This window comes from Amphiura filiformis, chromosome 11 (genome assembly GCF_039555335.1).
Source record: "Amphiura filiformis chromosome 11, Afil_fr2py, whole genome shotgun sequence".
NCBI lineage: Eukaryota > Metazoa > Echinodermata > Ophiuroidea > Amphilepidida > Amphiuridae > Amphiura > Amphiura filiformis.
Window position 1 is genome coordinate 4,760,826 of NC_092638.1, and position 22,552 is coordinate 4,783,377.

Here is a 22,552-nt window from a genome sequence, read left to right on the forward strand (position 1 = left end):
AATGAAAAAACACAAAATCATGTACACATTAAAAGTAAATCAAATGAAAACCAAAACTACATTCTTCAAATTTTCAGTTTATAACAATGGTTACAAACAAAGCTATCAGTATCAAATTCCCTTGAGAGCTTACCTATGACAATGAAAACCAAGACCAAAAATAAAACAATGAACTTGAAAATAATCAGTGTTTATAAGAGTTCTAAACTTGCTGCCTGATCTCTTACATATACTTTAATATTATTATACGACTGCTTGTTGGGTGTGACTTACTGGATTATAGAATTAACCCCAGACAAAATAATGAAATTGGAAGCAATGATTTGCGTCTTTGTCAGACGTTCAACAGACATATATGATTTATTTGCAATAAGTATGTAACACAAATATATAGCATGCATATAAGGAATCAGCGCCCAAAACCTGGACTTATTAGCAAAACGATATTTAGATTTACATACTTTATACTCTCAATATGAAAAATTGCAAAGGGAGTGGTGGGTGGGAAAGAAAATTTTGTAAACACAACCTAGTCTTGTTGAATCTGACAAAATAATGACGAAACAAGAAATGATCGGAATGCAAAACATCGCCTGTGTACCACGTGACTTAGCAACAGTACACAAATTCACACAATAGGCCTTACCAACGGGGACTACAGCATTTATTCTGCAGGGTTAAATTGGTTTTCAATTGATGGGATTGAAAAGCGTTATTAACCCCAGACAAAATAATGAAATTGGAAGCAATGATTTGCGTCTTTGTCAGACGTTCAACAGACATATATGATTTATTTGCAATAAGTATGTAACACAAATATATAGCATGCATATAAGGAATCAGCGCCCAAAACCTGGACTTATTAGCAAAACGATATTTAGATTTACAAAGGACCCTGATGAACTATCAAAAGTCACCACCCCAGTGACCTACACAGTAAGGGCTTATAAATATCTTAAAATAAACAAGAATATTTTAGAGGACCTAGATGAAACCTATCTTAAGTCACCACCCTCGTGACCCCTACAGAGGAGCTGAATAATATCTTGTTAATAGAAAATATAAATATAAATACGGAATATTTAATATAGCACCCCAGATGACCTATCTGAAAATCACATCCCCAGTGAAATAAAAAAAGGGGAGATTATAAATATCCAAACAAAGAGCACAGCCAGTAATATAAAATGACATGGGCTGAAACCTTTAACAATATTTGTGCATGCAAAATATACAATATATATTCCTGTAAGATGGTTTCCAGGAATCGTACATTCATATAGGGGAAATCCCTGACAGGTTAAATTGGATACTTGATCCATACTAAAATGTCTACATACTTTAATTTGTGTGCATTTCTTATCCATACTTAAATAGATATATGTTTCAAATTAGAAAATCTCTGCCAGCGGATTTTAAATTTGTTTAAAGTGATGCTAATGCTTTAGCATTGCTCACTTCAAATGACATGGTTAGACATGTGTGTATTTTTTTTTTTTTTTAGCTATCTCTTCCTTTTCTTTTAATTTTTTGTTTGAAAAGCTATAACATATGAGATAACATTTAACTATATGCTTATTAGCCCAAGGAGAGAGATTCCGCCGAGATGTACATTTTACACAATGACGTTCAACTATCAACAGGAAGTTCTTGATTGATATAGCAAAGGAAGGCACCTATCAAGAGTTTCATGATTTGAGCAGTTTACCGCTCTCAAAAGGAATTAGACGACTGCACCAAACCAATCATCAAATCACGAATCGTGACCCAATATTTGCTCTATCAATTACGTTAGAATTGCTTCTTTAACTTTAACATACAAACTTAAAATTTTCTTTATAAATTTTTCCGCACCACCACTATTATACTCTCAATATGAAAAATTGCAAAGGGAGTGGTGGGTGGGAAAGAAAATTTTGTAAACACAACCTAGTCTTGTTGAATCTGACAAAATAATGACGTAAACAAGAAATGATCGGAATGCAAAACATCGCCTGTGTACCACGTGACTTAGCAACAGTACACAAATTCACACAATAGGCCTTACCAACGGGGACTACAGCATTTATTCTGCAGGGTTAAATTGGTTTTCAATTGATGGGATTGAAAACGTTATTAACCCCAGACAAAATAATGAAATTGGAAGCAATGATTTGCGTCTTTGTCAGACGTTCAACAGACATATATGATTTATTTGCAATAAGTATGTAACACAAATATATAGCATGCATATAAGGAATCAGCGCCCAAAACCTGGACTTATTAGCAAAACGATATTTAGATTTACAAAGGACCCTGATGAACTATCAAAAGTCACCACCCCAGTGACCTACACAGTAAGGGCTTATAAATATCTTAAAATAAACAAGAATATTTTAGAGGACCTAGATGAAACCTATCTTAAGTCACCACCCTCGTGACCCCTACAGAGGGAGCTGAATAATATCTTGTTAATAGAAAATATAAATATAAATACGGAATATTTAATATAGCACCCCAGATGACCTATCTGAAAATCACATCCCCAGTGAACTACAAAAAGGGAGATTATAAATATCCAAACAAAGAGCACAGCCAGTAATATAAAATGACATGGGCTGAAACCTTTAACAATATTTGTGCATGCAAAATATACAATATATATTCCTGTAAGATGGTTTCCAGGAATCGTACATTCATATAGGGGAAATCCCTGACAGGTTAAATTGGATACTTGATCCATACTAAAATGTCTACATACTTTAATTTGTGTGCATTTCTTATCCATACTTAAATAGATATATGTTTCAAATTAGAAAATCTCTGCCAAAGAAGTTAATGGATCATGCAAGAACTGAATGAGAAATAAACTTCCCAATCCCCCCCCCCCCCAGATTTTTAAACATATTCTATTTATTCTTTAATTTTCATCAGTTAAGCCTGGGGATATGGGAAGCTCTCTGGATGTTCTTTTGCCTGATATATAGGAGACCAAACGGTGACTGCATGAGTGCAATCCCCTACCCATTACGCATATCTGGATGAACTATATCTGTGGGTAATGACACGTTAACTCTGCTCTACAAATTTTGTGTGCCACTTGTTTATATTTCTGGTATATTTCTGGTACAACTAAGCCCCGCACCATTTTTTTTTTTAAATCATCAAACGAGAAGTGTGCCATGCTATAAAAGTGTACAGAGAACTAGGATAACATGCCTATTCTATAATACAATAGGTCAACATACTTCTTGAATCAACATGATAACTAGGCGGCTGCGCAACCTCACGAAAAAACTTGAACACAATTTTTTGATTTTGAATTTAGTTGAACAAGAAAAATTTGAGGGCATAGTACTTGGCCCCTGCCTAGGCTATCCCATGCCAACCTGGAGTTGATTCCTTCCTTAGTATTACCAAACTTAATCGATCAAATCCCACATGCTAGACCGGCTTTCAATAAATATTTGTTAAATAAAAACAATAGGGCAATTCATGGTTCTGAACAAGATGATCGTTTAAAACAATACAAAACAAAACAAAAACAAACCTTCATGCTTCTGAAGCAGCAACTTGACACGTTCCTTGCTTATTAACTTATACCAATCTGACAATTGAATTCTTAAGTGTTCTTGTACTTAGCCTTAAATTTACATCTCCTTCATCCACTATATCATGTGCACATATTCAGTGTGCATTCCAAATGTTATGCATACTTTCATTAAACAATTTTGAGTACCTAACAACTGAAAGTATAATTGATGATGCTGTACAAGTGTACATACCTGTCAAATGTTCAGAATGTCAGAAGATTGATTGCAGCAACTGCATGACTTTGGGAACAGAGGTCTATTGGTCAGATGACATTCAAAAACCAAATAGACTGTCCCCTGTGAATGCTCAACATGCAACATCTTGGATTGGACAGGCAGAGTTGAAACAACACTCTTAAATCGCAATACCAGGTCAGTCATATTACTTATGACCCACAAGACAACGACGACGTACAATTGTATGCGTGATTTGTGATTCTTACCAGATTGTACACCATTTTATTGTTTTTAAAAGCACTTGACATGATTCTTCCATTGTACGTAGTTTGTAGATAAAGCAACGTGCAACATTCAATGTTAATTCAAAATGTTAATTCAAAATATAAGTCATTGATTGCTGCAATGTAGCTGTTACGTGGCTCCATGTCTAACTGAAGTAAACCCGTTATATGCTTGATGATGAGATCACCGTCAAATATTATTGTGGTCATAAACAAATCTCCAGTCTCACGACAAGCAACACGTCTTCCCTCCTGTTACCTGATATAATCTGCAATGAAGAACACAGAAAAAGGGAAGCAAATTGTGCAAGCAAAGGCTTTTGCATATATACAAGCCTGATTATTAATAAAACTACCTTACTATATACTAAGGAGTTGAAAATTGAATTGATCTTGAACATGATTATTTTTCCATTTATTTTGTTTATTTATTTACCTCTTTATTTACTTTTCAACTTTTTAAATATGCCAGAAGGTCCAAGTGGAAAGGCAGTGTGCACTGTTCCCACTATCTAGGCGAGCTTCACAAAGATGCTGCCAAGTAGAGTAAAACCAAATCTAGTAAAAACTATGCCGAAGTTAATTTGGGCAAGTAAAAGGAATCGTACCAAGATCCACCAAACTTGTTTTACATCAGATGACTCTACAATTTTGCTTTCCTGATGATACATCTTCTATGAATTCCTTAAATGCCAACACCTATGCATATGTCAGAAAACCAATTGTTAATATTTTCTGTAATTTACATACGAAGGACTCTAACTTTGACCTTCACCGATTGCCTTGAATGACCAAACTCCAACAACCTTGCATATGTCAGAAAAACGATCCCCAAAATTGTTAAATTATAATGCTGCCCTTCGATGTGTTAGTATTTTATGCCAGAAAGGAAATCTGTTCACATATCCTAACCCTTACCGATTGCTTCAAACAATTTTCCAGGAATTTTCATGAAAATCCAACCAAAATTTGAATTCCAGTAATTTCAAGCTTTTCCAAGAGCCACTAACATTCTTTAATCAGACTAAATGATGCACGAATATCCCACTTGTAATATCAGGATATCATATACCGCGCATCACTAATGCACCGCAAGCGATGTTACTATATTGCATATCGCCCAACACTTGTCTACGAACTGTTGGCCATATTGGCCAAGATTTTATCTTATTTTATTATTATTTTCAACTTCGGATGGGAATACAAACTGCTTGTAAATTTTCCCGACACTAATCCTCGAAAATACGCTAACGCCCCAAAAGCGCTGCCTGTGAATGACTCCTGTCCCACGATTGGACAAAGCAGGGCATTATGCAAAGCAGGAGTCACAGCACACCTCGCATGGCTCCGCCTCTTTACCTTTTTCAGGACTGAAACCCTGGGATTAATTTATAATCCCTGCAATGCCCTGGAATTATTGCAGCAACAACAATACAGTTTGTTTTTAACTAAAACCATCAGCATGATTATATAAAGTTGCTGTTTCTGATCCATGTGTTTTTAACCAGGCATTGATCTTTCCGTCCATGGATTCGATAAATCAAGCATGTCGAATTCTGCAACCTATACCACGCGCCTATTTCATCCTGCAGAAGTCCGATGTTTTTCTCTCAATTAAGTTGATACATTATGTGAACGATGCAAATTATATGTGAAAACCCACTAATTAAACTAAATAATAAACATTTTAATCATAACTGCTCCTTATTGGCACTCAAATTTCGATTCGGACACAGCTTGATATCGCAAGTTCAACAATGTAAATATCTTTGTTTATGTGATACATGTTCGAATGACGTCATTCCATTTAAATAAATAACTTATGTAATTTCTCGTAAATGGGTTGATCAATAATAATCTGTTGATAGCACGCCGCAGAAATTGGCTATTTGCAAAATCCCCAGGACTGATTGACGGTAAACAATTTACGCAATCATCGAGACCGCCACTTAGTATTGCCAAACCCAGCGATTTGGTAGCCCAATTGGGTAATTTCGATTTTTATTTATTTATTTGCGACTTTTGACAATTTCCTGGCCTCAAAAAAGCAATGATTAAGGAAAATTTTTACGACTTTTTAACATTTGGCTCCCATAAAGCCAAACCAAATTAAACCATTCTTGGAGACTTTTTGATTATTTGGGCAGCAATTCAAGCAGAAATTTTTTGGCAACCTGGTTTTGCGTTCTGCTTGTGTGAATATCACAGTTTGAAAAACTTAAAACCGTGTCAAGTAGCTTCAAGTGAAATTATAAAATAAATCGACTCGACCCAATGTTATTTATACTTCCAATGCCCATTTTTACAAATGTGTTCTACCTATAGGCTTTAGCCTTAGGCCTAGTTCTGCTATTAAAACCCGGGATTGATTATAAAAGCAAATTTCTCACCGACTCAACGCATCATCTTGGCTGATCTCAACACCGCTACCGGACAACGCCCGACGCTGGGTGGCCCACGTAAAATTGTCACATTCCGCATTTAAAATACCAGCAACTTCGCCTCTCTATCACTCGGGTTAGTTTTGTCCAACTATTTTTATTATTTTATAAAATATTTAAGAGAATCCCAGACAATGTCACAATTTCCACTTGCCGCAGTACCATCACTATGATAATATTGACGACTTAACTTGATTGCTGCAGCTAGTTGTTTCGTGCGTAAATTAAACAACGATTTTACGTTCATGTAAAAAAAGACTTTGGAATCGTAAGGGAACCAAACTGGAACTATATCATTAGCCTATGATCGCACTTGTACTTTCATAACTGATGAATTATCAGCCATGCACCTGGCGAGATGCTCTCGGTGATAGCGCAAATAGACATAAAATTCGATCCAGCTGGTGGTGGTATAGACTCCTTTTCTCCCAATGTTCCACTCAAAGTTCTTGAAATTCCAAACCGCCGCACATATTTTGTTGTATTTTTCCGACGAAAACCATCAATGAAAACATGGTCCACGCCACGAAATATTGTTGTAAATACACTTCCAAATTAATATAAGCTACTGGGATTACTACTTGTAAAATATGCAAACTAAAAAACTTCCGAAAGAAAATTTTGTAAACACAACCTAGTCTTGTTGAATCTGACAAAATAATGACGAAACAAGAAATGATCGGAATGCAAAACATCGCCTGTGTACCACGTGACTTAGCAACAGTACACAAATTCACACAATAGGCCTTACCAAGGGACTACAGCATTTATTCTGCAGGGGTTAAATTGGTTTTCAATTGATGGGATTGAAAACGTTATTATTGTATTGTGGACCTGTACCAATATTCCCTGCAGCAGCAACAATATGGCTGTTGACAATGCCACTACCAATGTAACTAACACATCTTTGCCAGTTTACATCATGAATGTCTCATACTGGGAACAAATTCTTCTTGCAATCCTTCTCGAGTTGGTGGCTATCGCTGGACTTATTGGGAACTCTATGATAATTGCTGCAGTAGCTTTCTCAAAAAAACTCCAGACATCAACTAATGCATTTGTAACAAGTTTGAGCATTACAGACCTGTTGACATCCTTTACTCTTATCTGGTATACTATCAGTCTTCTTGGCAAAAATGAATGGCCAATACCAGGGGCCTATTGGATTTGTAAGTTTACTGGTTTTATGGTATATGCCTGTGTAGGAACCAGCATGTTGACATTGGGTATGATTGGTATAAATCGACTCATCCACATCTCAAAACCCATGTGGTACCAGAAGATCTTTACATCCTGGAAGCTTGTGATTCTTGTGTTGATACCATGGGTCATCCCCACAGTATCTCTTCTAATCTCTACTGCAACTGGAGATGTTGCTTTTGGGTATAACAAACCTAGCTTAGTATGTGCTGTTTACGAACATACAGATCTATTTGTCATTGCTATAAATGCAGTTGGTCTTCTGTTCCCACTCCTAGCAATAGTTGTAAGTTACATCTGGATCTATGTGTATGTCAAAAACATTTTTGGAAACAGAAACAACATTTGCCTTTATTTTCTACCAGCTGTACAACAACTGATAATTTACAGAGTTATAGCATGCAAAGCTCCTCAGCTGATCTTGCAATCACTGAAGAGGGCCATGATCCGAATCATTCTACAGCAGGTCGAAGAAGGAAACAAATATCCAAACAAGAGATTGCTATCACCAAAAACCTCTTTGTGGTTGTTGTTGGATTCCTTGTTTGTTTTCTTCCATACTTAATCCTCCTGTCAATTCGGAATGCTATCGATGCTGAACACTACCGATTTTATATCAGGGTTGGTCCATTTTTTAACAGTGCCATTAATTTCATGATATATGCCAGTAAGCATCCAGATTTCAAAGTTGTACTGCGACATATGATGAGGTGTTCTTATGCTGATATTCCACAACCATCACCAATCCTGAAATACATACTTTCAAAGAACTAAACACTTGACTGAACAATATATTTGTCTGGTATCTGAAAGATCATTACTGACCATGTTGCCAATATTTAAGGTTGAAATCACAGTTCGAATCACTGAAAATTTGCCCAACTTTTTTCTTAACCATTGGTTTCTGTGGGACAAGAAGCAGTCCAAAGTCGCAGGCATAATCCTCCATAGTCTTTTATAATTGGGCTACCAAATCACCACCATGAGCATTGTACTATACAAAACATTAAAACAGCCTGCAGGTAATCCTGTCAATCTTGAATTCAATGGAAACTTGCACTAAGAATGCTCTTTTTTGTGACATTATACTTCCATCGCTTATCGGAAAAACTATTGCCGAAATATCGATCAGAAGTATAGCTAGCAAGCTTTAAAAGGGCCAAATCGCAACCAGTAGATTTCAAGACAACTTTGATGATACATCACTAGCCATGACAGAACACTGGTAATGATTTAACAATCACTAAACTCTGGTCAGCTAGTAATAGGCAGGACTCATAACATCATAGATTGATATAGAATGGGCACAGCACCTGCAACATAAAGATCACATTGCATATTGTGTAACTGACACATGCTTTTCTGAATTTACGTGGGTGTATGTTGGGACTTTATTCACTCAGACAGTAAGAAAAACTGAATCACTAGTGAGTTTTTTAAGCACACGCTGCATTTGCCCAGTATGATATGGGTATACAATTTTCAACTCTCGACTCTTACTTCTGAATTTCTAGGAGGATCGAACTTGAAGTGGAAGGAATAACAATCCAGGCATGCAAAGTACACAACACACCTTTTGTTTGAGCTAGTCCTTAATAACATTTTCTGAGTAAACTGATTTTTTAGATTCTTTGTATTTGAAGGATGTGTGCATATTTACTCAAAATAGTGAGAATTTTTGTGAGTTTGTGTTGACAACTGGTAAGGGGAGAATAGTCACCATGCCCCCACGTAGTAACTGATCTACACTACATTAAAACTCTCTAAAATACTTGTACAGACTGTAACAATAAAAATTGCAATTTCTAGAAAAAAATAGAAGAGATCATGGCAACAATGTTATTTGCAGCGGAATAAGTAACATCTTGGCTAACAGAAAAACATAACTTAGTTTCTTAACTAGTTTGGGCTCAAACGCTATGCTCAATTATCTAAATTGTACAGAAAAGCGTGTTGGGCCACTTTTGACATTTTCAGCGCATATCAAGCTTGCATCACATAAAATTGACTTTCATGATTAGCAGTTCGATTTTTGCTTTTCAGAAAAAAATAAAAGGGGTCATGGCGTAAATTTGATATGCAGTAGAATCAGTAACATCTTGGCTAAAAGAAACACGATACTTGGTTTGTTTCCTAGTTTGCATTCAAACGCTATACCCAATTTTACTTAATCGCCCAAGTTGAGACAGTTTTTGCCATGTTCACACGTATCAAGATGGTACCATGTAAAATGAACTTTCATGCTTACTGTCAAAGATTTCAGAACAAAAGCAAAAGTAACTGACATTAGTAAATAAATAATATGATATTTATTTCAAATTTATAAATGAAAATACCACTTCAAATGCCCCATTGTTTAAAATTACCCATCTTACGAGCACAGACCAAATGTTTCATGATTCAACTCAATTCATTCACTTTTGATACACAAAGACACAAAGAGTGGCCCAAGCTATTTTAGGACTACTTTACACAAATTGGCCATACATTTGCTTGTAGACCACCGATTTGATTGAAACAAAGCTTAAGGTAGGAGCATCGGATAATAGGCCCATGCAGGAAAATAGCCACTATTTCAAATCAGAATTATGTATCCATTTCAAATATATAACCAATTGAAGATAAGTCTTTACTCCACTGATTTTTAATGTTTCATGAAAATTTAAACAATTCTTATGTTTTTTCTTTATTTTTTGAAAATTCCCTAATTTTTTCTACAAATAATTATTGCTAGCCAAGAGGGAATGTGATATGGTTTCCATAGTTTGTGGGGTGGTTAATAAGCCTAATATCTAAATTCTCTCGCCAGATTTTTTTGATAAAGTGTTTATTTTTTGAGAAAAATAATTGTTTCTATTTTTAAATTAGGGAAATCTAGAAACACCCATAACTTAAAATAGAAACACTTTATTAAAAAAAGCTGGCGAGAAAAGTTTCTAAATTTAATAACCTTTCATATGACACCTTGTTTGTTAAAATTGGCCCTATGGTTAGCTCAGACAATAATTATGAAATTGGGTCATTCAGTGTTTCTGGATCAAATCAAGAAAATTTTAGCAAGTACTAACATTACCTTCAAATATCCCCTATATTACTGACCAATATATTGGAAAAAAGTCACTAATATTATTTGATAATGTTTTTGTAATAAAAAGATCCAAAAAGCAGTTCTATAAATGGGATAGAAAGGAGAAAAAATAATATTTAAACATAGTATCCATTTTCAAACTTTTACCAATTTTAGTGAACGAGGCTTAGTGTCAAAAACACTTTATGTACAAAATCAATGGGGTTTTCTAATGATAAAAAATGGCATAACTCAAAAACGCTTTGTTGGCAAAAATTAAAACTTGGCAGGCAAGTTTATCTCACCCAACTACACATCCTGTATCATTTTAAATCAAATCTGTGCATGACACCGTAGCCGATGTTTCTACCTTAAATGTAAAAGCTTAAGAAATTACCTTGGCAAACAAGTAAAATTCAAAACAATTAGTAAGTGACATGTTTGCCTAATACTTTTTTCTAAATTGTATATTTTTTGTTTGTTACAACCTGTATTCCATGGAGTTCTATAAATTGTGACTTACACTAAAATCAAGAAGTAAACATCTCTCCAAATTTGCGTACAATTTAATAATCATATATTGCTAAACATAACGGATTTTTGAAGCACCTTCCATTGAAAAAATTCTGAGCACCTTACAAACCAATCTAAATTCAGCTGACCAAAACAAGGAAACATAACATTGACAAATGGAAAGCAAAATGAAAGAGACAGGAAAAGGTGTGAAAAATCCCCATATAGTCATCTGTATATCAGATTTATTTTTATCTCAATATTTATGGGAACCAAGGGAGAACAGTGCCAGTGCATTGATTGGTCACCCCAGGTTAAATAGGAAAGAAAGAAAGAAAGAAAGAAAAGAAAGAAAGAAAGAAAGAAAGAAAGAAAGAAAGAAAGAAAGAAAGAAAGAAAGAAAGAAAGAAAGAAATGTTACATCATACTTTTCACATTCTTATAATTATTGTGTATTTTGGTGTATTTACATATTAATCATTTCAATATTTCTACCAGTTATGTTCAACCCCTGTATATCCTAAACAAAGACAGATATGTCACAATTGTCATAATTCTTTTAGCTCAAATTTAAGACCTCATTTGTTGAAATTGTTCTAGAAATAAAAACATGACAATCCAAATACCCAAGGAAGATGCCAATTTAAAAGTAGCAGTTTGCTCCATTGTAAACCCTATTGATGTGTTCACTAAGTGTTCATGAACAAGAGAACTAGCGCAGCGCTTCCATTGATGAGCACATTAAAACTAGCATCGTGCTTTAATTGATTAGAGCTGAAAATTAATTTGGTGTATGATAAGATAATGGTAAAAAAGGTAGGAAAAGTACATCACATCATACATCACTATGTGAAGCACTTTCTTCTTAAAAAGTGTATCACATAGTGGTGTATCATGGCACAATACACCACTATGTGATGCAGGTTTTCCTGTTTACACAAAAATGCATCATATAGTGGCACAATACACCAATATGTGAAGCCCTTTTTCATTTGTTTACAGTATTTTTCCGTTTCACATACTACTTGTACCCATAAAAGCTCATGAAGTAAAAATAAATAATAAAAGAAGGTGCTTTGAATAACTTAACTTAACTTAACTAACATAATTTATAATGCACCTTTTCCTGTGGCTACCAAGCGCAACAAGCATATTAAAAAGAATAGCAAACATGATCAAATACAGAAAACAATATTATGGAAACAGATATGTCTTGAGCATAGTTTTGAATGATTCAAGAGTAGCAGCATTTCTGATATGAACGGTAAGGTGTTCCACAAAGCGTGGAGCTGCCACTGAAAAGGCTCTACCACCAGCACCCTTCTTAGAACGAGGCACAAAGAAGGAAATACTATCTGCCGAGCGGGTCTTCATTGCCCTCTGGGATGATTTTTTTCACAGTGAGGCAGTTAGTTATGTACTGGGGAGAGAGTCCATTCAGAGATTTAAACACATAAATCAGCGTCTTTTATACAATCCTCTCACTGACAGGGAGCCAATGAAGTTGGCTCAAGAGAGGGGTGACATGCTTAGGGACAGTTTTCATACAGTGAATTCAAAATTTAATAGTTCAAAAACACAACAACACAACCTTTCACAATTGTTTTAAATTTGTTTTTCTCCGAAATACACTTTTCCTCACGATACGTCACTATGTAATGAACCCAACGACACATCCTGTATCTAACTATAATATTGTATCATGTTGCTTTGATGGATAGAGAACATGAAAACACAATGAAAAACCACAAAATCATGTACACATTAGGAGGAAATTAAATGAAAACCAAAACTACTTCTTCAAGTTTTCAGTTTACAACAACAGATACAGACAAAGCTATCGGTAACAAATTCCCTTGAGAGCTTACCTATGACAATGAAAACCCATGTGATCAAAACCAAGACCAAAAATAAGACAATGAACTTACAACAACAATCGGTGTGTACAAGAGTTCTGAAATAGCTGTGAGATCTCTTATACATGTACTTATTATTATACCACTGCATGTTGGGCCTGATTTACTGGATTATAGAATTATTGTACTGTGGATCTGAACAAATACTCCCTGCATCAACAACATGGCTATTGGCGATGCCACTACCAATGTAACTGACTCATCCTTGCCAGGTTACGTCTTGTATTGGGAACAAATTCTTGTTGCAGTCCTCATAGGATTGATAGCTATCACTGGACTTATTGGGAACTCTATGATAATTGCTGCAGTAGCTTTCTCAAAGAAACTCCAGACACCAACTAATGCATTTGTGACAAGTTTGAGCATTACCGATCTGTTAACATCCTTTACTCTTATCTGGTATACTATCAGTCTTCTTGGCAAAAATGAATGGCCAATACCAGGGGCCTATTGGATTTGTCAGGTTACCGGTTTCATGATATATGCCTGTGTAGGAACCAGCATGTGGACATTGGGTATGATTGGTATCAATCGACTCATCCACATCTCAAAACCTATGTGGTACCAGAAGATCTTTACATCCTGGAAGCTTGTGATTGTTGTGTTGATACCATGGGTCATCCCCACAGTATCTCTTCTAATCTCTACTGCAACTGGAGATGTTGCTTTTGGGTATAACAAACCTAGCTTAGTATGTGCTGTTTACGAACATACAGATCTATTTGTCATTGCTATAAATGCAGTTGGTCTTCTGTTCCCACTCCTAGCAATAGTTGTAAGTTACATCTGGATCTATGTGTATGTCAAAAAACATTTTTGGAAACAGAAACAACATTTGCCTTTATTTTCTACCAGCTGTACAACAACTGATAATTTACAGAGTTATAGCATGCAAAGCTCCTCAGCTGATCTTGCAATCACTGAAGAGGGCCATGATCCGAATCATTCTACAGCAGGTCGAAGAAGGAAACAAATATCCAAACAAGAGATTGCTATCACCAAAAACCTCTTTGTGGTTGTTGTTGGATTCCTTGTTTGTTTTCTTCCATACTTTATCCTCCTGTCAATTCGGAATGCTATCGATGCTGAACACTACCGATTTTATATCAGGGTTGGTCCATTTTTTAACAGTGCCATTAATTTCATGATATATGCCAGTAAGCATCCAGATTTCAAAGTTGTACTGCGACATATGATGAGGTGTTCTTATGCTGATATTCCACAACCATCACCAATCCTGAAATACATACTTTCAAAGAACTAAACACTTGACTGAACAATATATTTGTCTGGTATCTGAAAGATCATTACTGACCATGTTGCCAATATTTAAGGTTGAAATCACAGTTCGAATCACTGAAAATTTGCCCATCTTTTTTCTTAACCATTGGTTTCTGTGGGACAAGAAGCAGTCCAAAGTCGCAGGCATAATCCTCCATAGTCTTTTATAATTGGGCTACCAAATCACCACCATGAGCATTGTACTATACAAAACATTAAAACAGCCTGCAGGTAATCCTGTCAATCTTGAATTCAAGGGAAACTTGCACTAAGAATGCTCTTTTTTGTGACATTATACTTCCATCGCTTATCGGAAAAACTATTGCGAAATATCGATCAGAAGTATAGCTAGCAAGCTTTAAAAGGGCCAAATCGCAACCAGTAGATTTCAAGACAACTTTGATGATACATCACTAGCCATGACAGAACACTGGTAATGATTTAACAATCACTAAACTCTGGTCAGCTAGTAATAGGCAGGACTCATAACATCATAGATTGATATAGAATGGGCACAGCACCTGCAACATAAAGATCACATTGCATATTGTGTAACTGACACATGCTTTTCTGAATTTACGTGGGTGTATGTTGGGACTTTATTCACTCAGACAGTAAGAAAAACTGAATCACTAGTGAGTTTTTTAAGCACACGCTGCATTTGCCCAGTATGATATGGGTATACAATTTTCAACTCTCGACTCTTACTTCTGAATTTCTAGGAGGATCGAACTTGAAGTGGAAGGAATAACAATCCAGGCATGCAAAGTACACAACACACCTTTTGTTTGAGCTAGTCCTTAATAACATTTTCTGAGTAAACTGATTTTTAGATTCATTGTATTTGAAGGATGTGTGCATATTTACTCAAAATAGTGAGAATTTTTGTGAGTTTGTGTTGACAACTGGTAAGGGGATATTATTCTTCATGATACGACGACCACCCGAGATCTACACTACATTAAAACTCTCTAAAATACTTGTACAGACTGTAACAATAAAAATTGCAATTTCTAGAAAAAAAAATAGAAGAGATCATGGCAACAATGTTATTTGCAGCGGAATAAGTAACATCTTGGCTAACAGAAAAACATAACTTAGTTTCTTAACTAGTTTGGGCTCAAACGCTATGCTCAATTATCTAAATTGTACAGAAAACGTGTTGGGCCACTTTTGACATTTTCGCGCATATCAAGCTTGCATCACATAAAATTGACTTTCATGATTAGCAGTTCGATTTTTGCTTTTCAGAAAAAAATAAAAGGGGTCATGGCGTAAATTTGATATGCAGTAGAATCAGTAACATCTTGGCTAAAAGAAACACGATACTTGGTTTGTTTCCTAGTTTGCATTCAAACGCTATACCCAATTTTACTTAATCGCCCAAGTTGAGACAGTTTTTGCCATGTTCACACGTATCAAGATGGCACCATGTAAAATGAACTTTCATGCTTACTGTCAAAGATTTCAGAACAAAAGCAAAAGTAACTGACATTAGTAAATAAATAATATGATATTTATTTCAAATTTATAAATGAAAATACCACTTCAAATGCCCCATTGTTTAAAATTACCCATCTTACGAGCACAGACCAAATGTTTCATGATTCAACTCAATTCATTCACTTTTGATACACAAAGACACAAAGAGTGGCCCAAGCTATTTTAGGACTACTTTACACAAATTGGCCATACATTTGCTTGTAGACCACCGATTTGATTGAAACAAAGCTTAAGGTAGGAGCATCGGATAATAGGCCCATGCAGGAAAATAGCCACTATTTCAAATCAGAATTATGTATCCATTTCAAATATATAACCAATTGAAGATAAGTCTTTACTCCACTGATTTTTAATGTTTCATGAAAATTTAAACAATTCTTATGTTTTTCTTTATTTTTGAAAATTCCTAATTTTTTCTACAAATAATTATTGCTAGCCAAGAGGGAATGTGATATGGTTTCCATAGTTTGTGGGGTGGTTAATAAGCCTAATATCTAAATTCTCTCGCCAGATTTTTTTGATAAAGTGGGTTATTCTATTAGGGAAATCTAGAAACACCCATAACTTAAAATAGAAACACTTTATTAAAAAAAGCTGGCGAGAAAAGTTTCTAAATTTAATAACCTTTCATATGACACCTTGTTTGTTAAAATTGGCCCTATGGTTAGCTCAGACAATAATTATGAAATTGGGTCATTCAGTGTTTCTGGATCAAATCAAGAAAATTTTAGCAAGTACTAACATTACCTTCAAATATCCCCTATATTACTGACCAATATATTGGAAAAAAGTCACTAATATTATTTGATAATGTTTTTGTAATAAAAAGATCCAAAAAGCAGTTCTATAAATGGGATAGAAAGGAGAAAAAATAATATTTAAACATAGTATCCATTTTCAAACTTTTACCAATTTTAGTGAACGAGGCTTAGTGTCAAAAACACTTTATGTACAAAGTCAATGGGGTTTTCTAATGATAAAAAATGGCATAACTCAAAAACGATTAAAAAAAAAAAATTAAAACTTGGCAGGCAAGTTTATCTCACCCAACTACACATCCTGTATCATTTTAAATCAAATCTGTGCATGACACCGTAGCCGATGTTTCTACCTTAAATGTAAAAGCTTAAGAAATGACCTTGGCAAACAAGTAAAATTCAAAACAATTAGTAAGTGACATGTTTGCCTAATACTTTTTTCTGAATTGTATAATTTTTTGTTACAACCTGTATTCCATGGAGTTCTATAAATTGTGACTTACACTAAAATCAAGAAGTAAACGTCTCTCCAAATTTGCGTTCAATTTAATAATCATATATTGCTAAACATAAGGGATTATGAAGCACCTTCCATGGAAAAAAATTCTGTGCACCTTACAAACCAATCTAAAAGTGCTGTTCAATTGACCAAAACAAGGAAACATAACATTAACAAATGGAAAGCAAAATGAAAGAGACAGGAAAAGGTGTGAAAAATCCCCATAGTCATCTGTATATCAGATTTATTTTTATCTCAATATTTATGGGAACCAAGGGAGAACAGTGCCAGTGAATTGATTGGTCACCCCAGGTTAAATAAATAAATAAATAAATAAATAAATAAATAAATAAATAAATAAATAAATAAATAAATAAATAAATATTACACGTATATCAATACAGTATGTATTGGACTCGCTACACTGTGTTTCACGTTGCTAAGCGATCATCAAGGCGAATGACTACAAACTACGGAGGTTTTTTTCTTCCTGGCAGTGTTGCCATATGAGCATTTGCTTATGAATTCAGTCCGTTTTTAACGATCTTTAACAGATCGTTAAACAAACGGACTGAATTCATAAGCAATGTCGCATATGGCAACACTGCCAGGAAGAAGAAAAACCTCCGTAGTTTGTAGTCATTCATTTGATGATCGCTTAGCAACGTGAAACACAGTGTAGCTTAGTCCAATACATACTGTATTGATATACGGTAATACTACTGCTCTTTTCAAATCGAGCACTCTTTTACAGCAGTTTGTGATAACTTTTTTCGTGTATAAATAAATAAATAAATAAATAAATAAATAAATAAATAAATAAATAAATAAATAAATAAATAAATAAATGAATGAATGTATGTTACATCATACTTTTCACATTATTATAATTATTGTGTATTTTTGTGTATTTACATATTAATTGTTTTAATATTTCTCTATATGTAAATGTTGCCACAATACCACACCCTGTGTTTAGTGGTAACTTTATCAATGTACTTAACATCTTTTCTAGGCTAGTCACTGGGTGGGAAAAACCTCATTATGTACATTCACTGTTAACTTATTTCGCATAAATGTAACAGTGACAAATCGTTTCATTTAATGATGTTGACATTTTGCAGGGGTCACAAAATATTAGGTAATGTTCAAATATAGTGTCTTTTATAAGGAAAGTTTGTTTGTGTCCCCTGTAAAATTATAAACCATCAAATTTGACATTTTGTTACTATTCCACATAGAGAGCTGGTCTCTACTATATTGAGAGCAGTTCACTAATTTTATTCCTTGAAAAAGAAAAGTTTTGTGTTTTCAAAACGTCAGGTTTTTTAACCATTGGATGTTGTGTCATATTTTAGCTGTTTTTAATTTTATTCCACATTTGCCAAATGGGTAACGAGGAAAATGCACATGAGGTTTTTCCTGTCCAATGACACATTGCCAGGTTCATCGCATAGTGACTTATAAGTGACTTTTAGTCATTTTTGAAATTTAGGGTATATAGGTATTAAATATTGTCCTCATCAATTACGCCAAGTCCCAATGCTGAAAATTAAATAATTGGTTAGAAATTAAATAATTAATTTGGTGCATATGATAAGAAAATGGTAAAAAAGGTAGGAAAAGTACATCACATCATACGTCACTATGTGATGCACTTCCTTCGTAAAAAGTGTATCACATAGTGATGTATCGTGGCACAATACACCACTATGTGATGCAGGTTTTCCTGTTTACACAAAAATGCATCACATAGTGGCATATCATGGCACAATACACCAATATGTGATGCACTTTTTCATATGTTTACAGTATTTTTCAGTTTCACATACTACTTGTACCCATAAAAAGCTCATGAAGTAAAAATAATACAAGAAGGTGCTTTGAATACTTAGAGACAGTTTTCATATAGTGAATTCAAAATTTAATAGTGCAAATACACAACAACACAACCTTTCACATTTTTTTTCATTTTTTTTTCCTCCGAAATACACTTTACATTACGATACGTCACTATGTAATGAACCCAGCGACATATCCTGTATCCAACTATAATATTGTATCATGTTGCTTTGATGGATAAAAATAAACTTTATCTTGAAACTTGAACATGAAAACACAATAAAAAATCACAAAATCATGTACACATTATAGGAGGAAATTAAATGAAAACCAAAACTACTTTCTTCAAGTTTTCATTTTATAACAATGGATACAGACAAAGCTATCGGTAACAAATTCTTTTGTGAGCTTACATATGACAATGAAATACCATGTGATCAAAACCAAGACCAAAAATAAGACAATGAACTTACAACAACAATCGGTGTGTGTACAAGAGTTCTGAAATAGCTGTGAGATCTCTTATACATGTACTTATTACTATATCACTACTTGTTGGGCATGACTTACTGTCTTAAAGAATTGTTGTGGATCTGAACAAATACTCTATGCAGCAACAATATGGCTTTTGGCAATGCCACCACTACCAATGTAACTGACACAACCTTACCCGTTTTCATCTTGAATGTCTCGTATTGGGAACAAATTCTTGTTGCAGTCCTTCTCGGATTGGTAGCTATCACTGGACTTATTGGGAACTCTATGATAATTGCTGCAGTGGCTTTCTCAAAAAAACTCCAGACATCAACTAATGCATTTGTAACAAGTTTGAGCATTACAGACCTGTTGACATCCTTTACTCTTATCTGGTATACTATCAGTCTTCTTGGCAAAAATGAATGGCCAATACCAGGGGCCTATTGGATTTGTAAGTTTACCGGTTTCATGGTATATGCCTGTGTAGGAACCAGCATGTTGACATTGGGTATGATTGGTATCAATCGACTCATCCACATCTCAAACCCATGTGGTACAAGAAGATCTTTACATCCTGGAAGCTTGTGATTCTTGTGTTGATACCATGGGTCATCCCCACAGTATCTCTTCTAATCTCTACTGCAACTGGAGATGTTGCTTTTGGGTATAACAAACCTAGCTTAGTATGTGCTGTTTACGAACATACAGATCTATTTGTCATTGCTATAAATGCAGTTGGTCTTCTGTTCCCACTCCTAGCAATAGTTGTAAGTTACATCTGGATCTATGTGTATGTCAAAAAACATTTTTGGAAACAGAAACAACATTTGCCTTTATTTTCTACCAGCTGTACAACAACTGATAATTTACAGAGTTATAGCATGCAAAGCTCCTCAGCTGATCTTGCAATCACTGAAGAGGGCCATGATCCGAATCATTCTACAGCAGGTGAAGAAGGAAACAAATATCCAAACAAGAGATTGCTATCACCGAAAACCTCTTTGTGGTTGTTGTTGGATTCCTTGTTTGTTTTCTTCCATACTTTATCCTCCTGTCAATTCGGAATGCTATCGATGCTGAACACTACCGATTTTATATCAGGGTTGGTCCATTTTTTAACAGTGCCATTAATTTCATGATATATGCCAGTAAGCATCCAGATTTCAAAGTTGTACTGCGACATATGATGAGGTGTTCTTATGCTGATATTCCACAACCATCACCAATCCTGAAATACATACTTTCAAAGAACTAAACACTTGACTGAACAATATATTTGTCTGGTATCTGAAAGATCATTACTGACCATGTTGCCAATATTTAAGGTTGAAATCACAGTTCGAATCACTGAAAATTTGCCCAACTTTTTCTTAACCATTGGTTTCTGTGGGACAAGAAGCAGTCCAAAGTCGAGGCATAATCCTCCATAGTCTTTTATAATTGGGCTACCAAATCACCACCATGAGCATTGTACTATACAAAACATTAAAACAGCCTGCAGGTAATCCTGTCAATCTTGAATTCAAGGGAAACTTGCACTAAGAATGCTCTTTTTTGTGACATTATACTTCCATCGCTTATCGGAAAAACTATTGCCGAAATATCGATCAGAAGTATAGCTAGCAAGCTTTAAAAGGGCCAAATCGCAACCAGTAGATTTCAAGACAACTTTGATGATACATCACTAGCCATGACAGAACACTGGTAATGATTTAACAATCACTAAACTCTGGTCAGCTAGTAATAGGCAGGACTCATAACATCATAGATTGATATAGAATGGGCACAGCACCTGCAACGCAAAGATCACATTGCATATTGTGTAACTGACACATGCTTTTCTGAATTTACGTGGGTGTATGTTGGGACTTTATTCACTCAGACAGTAAGAAAAACTGAATCACTAGTGAGTTTTTTAAGCACACGCTGCATTTGCCCAGTATGATATGGGTATACAATTTTCAACTCTCGACTCTTACTTCTGAATTTCTAGGAGGATCGAACTTGAAGTGGAAGGAATAACAATCCAGGCATGCAAAGTACACAACACACCTTTTGTTTGAGCTAGTCCTTAATAACATTTTCTGAGTAAACTGATTTTTTAGATTCTTTGTATTTGAAGGATGTGTGCATATTTACTCAAAATAGTGAGAATTTTGTGAGTTTGTGTTGACAACTGGTAAGGGAGAATAGTCACCATGCCCCCAACGTAGTAACTGATCTACACTACATTAAAACTCTCTAAAATACTTGTACAGACTGTAACAATAAAAATTGCAATTTCTAGAAAAAAATAGAAGAGATCATGGCAACAATGTTATTTGCAGCGGAATAAGTAACATCTTGGCTAACAGAAAAACATAACTTAGTTTCTTAACTAGTTTGGGCTCAAACGCTATGCTCAATTATCTAAATTGTACAGAAAGCGTGTTGGGCCACTTTTGACATTTTCGCAGCATATCAAGCTTGCATCACATAAAATTGACTTTCATGATTAGCAGTTCGATTTTTGCTTTTCAGAAAAAAAATAAAAGGGGTCATGGCGTAAATTTGATATGCAGTAGAATCAGTAACATCTTGGCTAAAAGAAACACGATACTTGGTTTGTTTCTAGTTTGCATTCAAACGCTATACCCAATTTTACTTAATCGCCCAAGTTGAGACAGTTTTTGCCATGTTCACACGTATCAAGATGGCACCATGTAAAATGAACTTTCATGCTTACTGTCAAAGATTTCAGAACAAAAGCAAAAGTAACTGACATTAGTAAATAAATAATATGATATTTATTTCAAATTTATAAATGAAAATACCACTTCAAATGCCCCATTGTTTAAAATTACCCATCTTACGAGCACAGACCAAATGTTTCATGATTCAACTCAATTCATTCACTTTTGATACACAAAGACACAAAGAGTGGCCCAAGCTATTTTAGGACTACTTTACACAAATTGGCCATACATTTGCTTGTAGACCACCGATTTGATTGAAACAAAGCTTAAGGTAGGAGCATCGGATA

General features: G+C 34.8%; 2 protein-coding genes across 4 annotated transcripts in view; one reads left to right on the plus strand and one right to left on the minus strand.

Annotated features, from left to right (window-relative positions):
* LOC140164243 (HEAT repeat-containing protein 6-like) overlaps nt 1-22,552 on the minus strand; it is a 386,072-nt gene that overhangs the window by 319,811 nt on the left and 43,709 nt on the right. The gene's annotated exons all lie outside the window — the stretch shown is intronic.
* On the plus strand, nt 7,340-8,691 carry LOC140164104 (beta-2 adrenergic receptor-like). The gene is made up of 2 exons (XM_072187349.1): nt 7,340-7,960; nt 8,065-8,691. The coding sequence occupies exons 1-2, from the start codon at nt 7,340-7,342 to the stop codon at nt 8,446-8,448; spliced, it is 1,005 nt and encodes a 334-aa protein (XP_072043450.1). The 3' UTR covers nt 8,449-8,691.

Excerpts from the sequence above, each read along its gene's own strand:
- LOC140164104 (XM_072187349.1), top strand. The coding sequence starts at position 7,340 with ATGGCTGTTGACAATGCCACTACCAATGTAACTAACACATCTTTGCCA. Across the intron at positions 7,961-8,064 it reads TCCCACTCCTAGCAATAGTT|AGTTATAGCATGCAAAGCTC; the intron begins GTAAGTTACATC and ends GATAATTTACAG.